The 6446-nt window shown below is 40.3% G+C and overlaps 1 protein-coding gene across 1 annotated transcript; it reads left to right on the forward strand.

The window, feature by feature from the left end:
• Positions 1-2719: 2719 nt before the first annotated feature.
• On the forward strand, positions 2720-5860 carry LOC137287949 (fibrinogen C domain-containing protein 1-like). The gene is made up of 5 exons (XM_067820320.1): positions 2720-2926; positions 3467-3585; positions 3701-3797; positions 4455-4619; positions 5006-5860. Exons 1-5 carry the CDS (start codon positions 2758-2760, stop codon positions 5218-5220), a joined length of 765 nt encoding a protein of 254 aa, XP_067676421.1. The 5' UTR covers positions 2720-2757; the 3' UTR covers positions 5221-5860.
• The last annotated feature ends 586 nt before the right edge of the window (positions 5861-6446 follow it).

A 6446-nucleotide genomic window follows, 5' to 3' on the forward strand; every position in this document is an offset into this window, starting at 1 on the left:
CTCCTTAACACGAGATATCGTACTCCTTTCGGATTCTGAATGTGTACTCATAAAGGATCCTGCGTACATTGTGGTCGATTTCATTGACGGTCTGTAATTTCCCAGGCTGAAAGGGCATGACTGGTAAATGTTACTTTCACCCTTGATTGCTAGGACACAGTTTTTGCTTGCAATATATGTCAGTCTCCATTGGCAAACATATTGATGGTCAGTTTCTAAGGAGACACGTCGGCCACTACTTGTCGGGCTTATGAGAGTCGTGAGTAAGACTACTGTATAGTGATCAAGTCCAAGAATAAGACCTTGTCGTAAATGACCAAGGCGTACGTGTCTTGTCCGCGACATATATGCTCATTTACATGCACAAAAAACATTCATGCGACTTGTCTTGTCAGCATGTTTGACACATCCAGTCACTTCATAGTACGACTGATGTATTATATGTCAGTCTTTTCCTTGCACACAAAACATAAATAGTTTTAGCATCAGCCTGTTGTGCCAGATACGATCGAATGCTTTCTGGTTGTCGAGAAAGAAAGTGTATACATTGGAGGACCTGTCCGTAAGTATATAGGTAGCTAAGTTTGCACCATCCTCTGTTCGGAAACCACACAGTAGTCTGTGTGGGAAGTCAGGTTCCATATGTATTTAACGTACCTCTCAATTCTTTCCAACAGTATCTCCTCAAACAGTGTCCCAATGACGGAGGTTAAGGTGACACTGCTGTAATTCGCAGGATCCGATCTGTACTTTTTGTTTCTTCTGTATATTGGAATAATTGTCCCCGATCTTAACAATGCAGGGATATAACAGGCATGTGCCATTCTGTTAAACAATTTCGTTAAATGTTTGAGGACCACACCGAGAACGACACAAATATGTTCATTTGTGGTTTGGTCCGTACCAGTTGATTTTCTCATTTTTCGGAATTGTTTCAATGGTTTAGTTCACCCACTTCAATGTCCGTTTTGAGTATAGGGTCATCGTCATGTGTAGTGGTATTCTTAAGATCTGGTCTACCCTAGAGTGGATCTCATTACGAAAGTCGTTATCAATCTGTGGCCGTTCAAGAGGTGATAATAGATCTGCATAGTTGTCTGCCCACAAATTACTAACTTCAGCTTTGTACTTCAGGTGTGTGCTAACGGTCTTAGGTTTCCTTTGAATCCTAACAATCAGGATTGAACTGAATTCAGGAATATCAACTTCGCGAGCAGAATTTATCTCCACGTACATGTCTTTATCCCACTCTCCCCCGGATTGTCTCCCTTTTACAAAGGTCACAGTTAACCTGTTTGTATAAGGTATACGAGTCGTTATCAGCACCTCGGGCCTGCCTTCAGCTGACCAAAACCTGTCTGTTTCTGCATCCTGTAGTGATACAGATCGAGATTCCATCGTTTCCAGAAGGGTTTTAGGTACGGTCTATGGTGTCCACTTGGCATTTGCTCATGAGCAGACTTCTTTAATGCACTGACAATTTCGTCAAAGTAGTTCTCTATCATATCTGCTTCTACAGTCCCAGTCACTGGTGTTAGGTCACCTAGCAATCTGTGTACGTCGGCTTCGAACATATCAGTTTGTAGTTAACTAGCTTTTGATCCCTTGTGGGGAGTAGATGGTATACTAACCATACAAGCAGTAGTATTGAGCATGTCGACATGAAGGGAAGCAGATAAAGAGAAATGATCAGATACATGGAAAGGGGATGAATCATAAACATGTGAAGTGATGACCGACTGACGTAGGTGTTCAGGAACAAATGTGTAATCAATTTTGGCGTATTGTGTATTTCTCCTGTTTCAGTGTATCACCATGTTATCATTTGTCAAACTTCTTTGCCGCCGTAACAGGAAGGTATCATATTCCACACAGAGAGAGTGAGTGAGTGAGTGAGTTTAGTTTTACGTCGCACTTAGCAATATTCCAGCTATATGGCGACGGTCTGTAAATAATCGAGTCTGGACCAGACAATCCAGTGATCAACAACATGAGCATCGATCTGCGCAATTGGGAACCGATGACGCCACACAGAGAGATACTGTTGAGGTAAGGGTGACCTTTACGAGGTTTGATAATTGATAATGTCGGTGTTGCAATCGCCTCACAATACAGTGACAGTGGTCAACCTCGCTGGGTTCATTGACACAGTTGCGCAGATAGATACTCATGTTGATTGTCCAGACTCGATTATTTATTGACCAGCGACGTAACTAAACTAAACTCACTCACTCACCCAAACCCACTCACCCATGCAGAGTGTACTTTCACAAACAAGTGTGATGTACGGCTGTAGACATGAAGTCCCTATGTAATTATTTAGATGATGCATAGCTTTAGCTGGTGACCTGACAACTGAACAATCAATTTTGAAACCGGATCTACTTTCTTTTAAGTGTTGAATAATGGTTATACAAGTGTTCGACACATGTCCATCAAGTGTATTTAGATAAGTGGAAGACAATTGTGTGCACCATGATTAGATGGATACCAGAGAGGTCCGGGATTATGACTTACTTTAGTTACAGCAGAGGTCCACTTGTCCTGGCACTGTTTGTCAGTTCAATGAACAAGTACCTCTCGGTGTGTGATACAGCATATAAACACCACAAGTGTTGCCATTGTATATATCATATTCCTGTTACATATGCAGAGTGTTTTGATTGGCACTGAAGTTAGCCTTTAAATACTTAGTACTCCACACTCAAGACCCATTCACTCGGATTCAGTCCGTACAACCAGCTATCAGAGAGAAGCATGGTGTTCCGACTATGTCTGTGTGTAGTGTTGCTGGTTGGTGGTGGATATGCCAACATATCCGGCGACTACTGTCAGGTTCTGGACAACTACGATACTTTCAAGACATCCATGGATAACTTCCTGGCTTCCAGGGATGAAACCTGTGGAAACACGGACAGGCGCAGTGGTGAGTACATCGTAGTGTAGAAAGTTACGGCACCAGTGACATTACAGCGTAAACAGCTCTATATCTATGCTTTTCAACCAGTGGTAAAAGCTGTTCCAGATACACACACCTCCAAAATGTCTTTGTACACTGGACAGTAAGACAGGAAAGCAGCACATTCCTCGCTCCTTGTTTTCGAAACTTAAAATATATTTTCATTTCCAGTTTTCTATCTGTTGGCGCACATACGTTTTGAGTAAACATTTTAACATGCCTCAGTAAAATGTTATTCAGCCTTTTCTTGTTATTAAACTTTACATTCGTTTTTCACCTCGATATTTACAGGGTTTTAAATTTAATCGCATTGAGAGAAGTATTGCTAAAATAATAAATGGTTGAGAATTTTGAGTTGATTCTGATTTTCAAAATGCAAGTTAAGAAGGAATGATTTCAGGAACAACATTCTCTGTTCCAAGTGGTTGATATACGCCGAGACTGCAAGAGACATTATGTAAATGAGGAAATATGGAAATAAGCCCAAATACGCTTCATATTGAACAGACTGTAAGAGCATGTTGGACGAGTTTCCCGAAGCTGAGGACGGAGTTTACCGAATCAACCCGACAGATGGGAAGGGGTCATTTCTGGCCTACTGTGACATGACTGGCGGAGGGTGGTTGGTAAGTTCCAGACAATATCTGCAGCATGACAGTTCTTCCTTCATGTGTAATGGTAATGTCACTGTGTCATATATCTCAATATTCGCACAATGTGACACTGAATTTCCATGAACAGGTATTTCAAAGGCGACTGGACGGGTCAGAAGATTTCTATCGAACCTGGTTTGAATACATGGACGGATTTGGAAACCTCACCCGAGAGTTTTGGCTTGGTTCGTACAAACATCAATTTCCCGTCAGAACCATGAATGCTTCGTACTTCCGTGACACTGTACTCATTCCATCGTTTAAATGTTGAGTATTTGACCACAATTGATATAGCCAAACATATGATAGTGTTCGTCTATCTTTGTTCTAGGTATGTGATAGCTTGGTGTCTGATATGTTGTATGTCATAATTATATATATGTGTCTGTGATTAGTATACAAAGAAATTGGCGTTATTGAGGTTTAAGACAAATATGTATCGATTTTATATATGAGGTCGAAGCGACAGAATAGGGCTTCTTGAAAACGAATTTCGTGAAAAGAAAGTCGTGATAAATATTTTATTGATATTTAAGCGAAAAGTAAATCATTCCCGTAAAATTATGCATTTGCGTCTGGGTTGTGTGTTTGGGTGTGAACAGAGAGATCCTTCTGGTCGTCAGGTTGTACACAACGGCTTTGTTTCCGACATGGAAACACTAATGAAACTCAGGGTCTCCATTGTGTTTTTTTCTGTACGAATGCACAGTATCTTACTGTACTGGTCGCCTCCTTGACCCGGGGTGTCACTATTACCCATGATTGAGTTTTCATTTCACACAGTGTGTGACTGGAATCTTCTCCAGAACTTCGGGATAACGTAAGCTGAGGTCATATTTCAGGAAATGAGAAGATACACAGAGTGACGAAGCAGAAAACCTATGAACTGAGAATCGACCTGGTGAACAAATCAGGAAGTCACTTCTATGCCGAGTACAACAATTTCCACCTGGGCGGCATGTCAGAGTTCTACACTCTGTTCATCGGGAAATATTCAGGAACAACTGGTGAGTATGTTGGAAATATTACTTTGTGTTTGTTTCAGAATGTCATATATTCTTATTGTGTTGATTAAATCATTGTTCCTTCTAAATGGATGATTAGAATACCGCGAATGAAGGAATGTAATAAATTATTGTCAAGGTTCACATTTCTCCGTAAAAGAAGCTATGAAACCGTAAATCATTATGTAGAACGGGAGAGGACATGTAAGCATGTCGCTCAATTTTAGCATAAATCTGTTTGTACACAGCTCTCGATGATGCTGTGTTCATACTATTCTGTGTTTGGCTCAGACGCATACAGTGTTGTCAAACAAGCCATGCCTGAACCGTATGTTACAGTTCAGAATGGAGTGTTCAAGTAATAGTTAGGAATATGCTGGTGTTTTCAGGAGATCAGATGTTGTATCACAACAACACCAGATTTACAGCAAATAATCTGGATCTGGATACAAACTCGAAGAACTGTGCTGTGACGTATAAAGGGGCTTGGTGGTTCAACTCGTGCTACAACTCACACCTGAATGGACTGTACAGTAAGGGACCAAAATGGAGTGGTTTGTCAGGACTTAAGTCTTCCTCCATGAAGATTCGACCTCTCAACTAAATGATGATTACTTGGCCACGTAGAGTATCACCACCACAGCAATAACACATTTTCAGTTTGAATATCAATTTGAATAATTTTGTAATCTATCTGCAAACCATAAAGAACAACATTTATCCTTCATCTTCCTCCAGTGTTTTCTTGTTTACAACACATTCATAACTTGAACCATGTGCTGTTGCATACACACTGTTACACAGCAGTTCATTTCCATTTGTCATTCAACTGCTTTGTTTCAGTTCCTTTAATGATATTTCGGTCAGTAACATTGAATGTTTGGTATTTTAAAACATATCTTTATCTCGAAATGTTTGTAAAGAAATTTGGTTTGGATTTTAGAGTCGATGTCGTCATTCATGTTTCCGACATATTGCTCGTGCATTACTGAGAAAAAGTTTTCGACATGCACTTTCAAGTATCATTTTCATGTTTAATAACTAACGTTTACAAGCATATTGTGTGATGTGTTGGCACATTAGTACGATTAATGGGACTCAAACATCGGAGTTGTCTTAATAAGGATAGCTGTCAAAATGTATCGAAATCAGCTTCTAAAAACGCCTATTCTATTATGAGGGTGACTTCATGAGGTAAAGAAGTATCTTATCGCTACACAAACAAGTAAACAGATTTACATGTACGCATACGTTTGTTGTGGCTTCATCTTTGACAAGGACCAGTGCACTCAACAGTACTTCGGGTTATTGGTAGAACTGAATAGTGGTAGTGCAATAGCTGCGACAACTTCTACCTCAACAGAGTTAACAGAAGGCAACCTGACCGGAATGGATGGACCGTTGCAACGTCTTAATTTATGAAGTACGACCTCTCAACTAACTGGGCATTTCCCAATATGTCTTGCTTCAAAATGAACTCTTATTAAAGTGTCGTTTTAAGTCGCGAATGCTGACATAGATAGTTATAAATACACCAGAGGAGATAAGACGATGCATCACAACCTCGGATGTTTCAAGGTGATATCATCACATCTGATCCACGTGATGATACATTGATGTTCTTTTCAGTTACAATGTTCTGTGTACAGGGTTCTCTGTTTAGCATTCACTGTTCATTTTGTATATTCCTCGGTGTTCGGTGTTCACTGTGTTCCCCGCGGAGTGTTCACTGTTCGTGTTCAATGTCTGTGTTCACTTTTCAGTTACAGTGTTCCGTTTTGAATGATCGGTGATGGGTGTTCTCTGTTCAGTACTCAACGTTAGATGTTC

Source organism: Haliotis asinina, chromosome 1 (genome assembly GCF_037392515.1).
Source record: "Haliotis asinina isolate JCU_RB_2024 chromosome 1, JCU_Hal_asi_v2, whole genome shotgun sequence".
In the NCBI taxonomy this organism is placed as follows: Eukaryota; Metazoa; Mollusca; class Gastropoda; order Lepetellida; family Haliotidae; genus Haliotis; species Haliotis asinina.

Coding starts and splice junctions, on each gene's coding strand:
- LOC137287949 (XM_067820320.1), top strand. CDS start 2,758: ATGGTGTTCCGACTATGTCTGTGTGTAGTGTTGCTGGTTGGTGGTGGA. Junction 3,586..3,700: donor TGACTGGCGGAGGGTGGTTG/GTAAGTTCCAGA, acceptor TTCCATGAACAG/GTATTTCAAAGGCGACTGGA. Junction 3,798..4,454: donor CACCCGAGAGTTTTGGCTTG/GTTCGTACAAAC, acceptor GTCATATTTCAG/GAAATGAGAAGATACACAGA.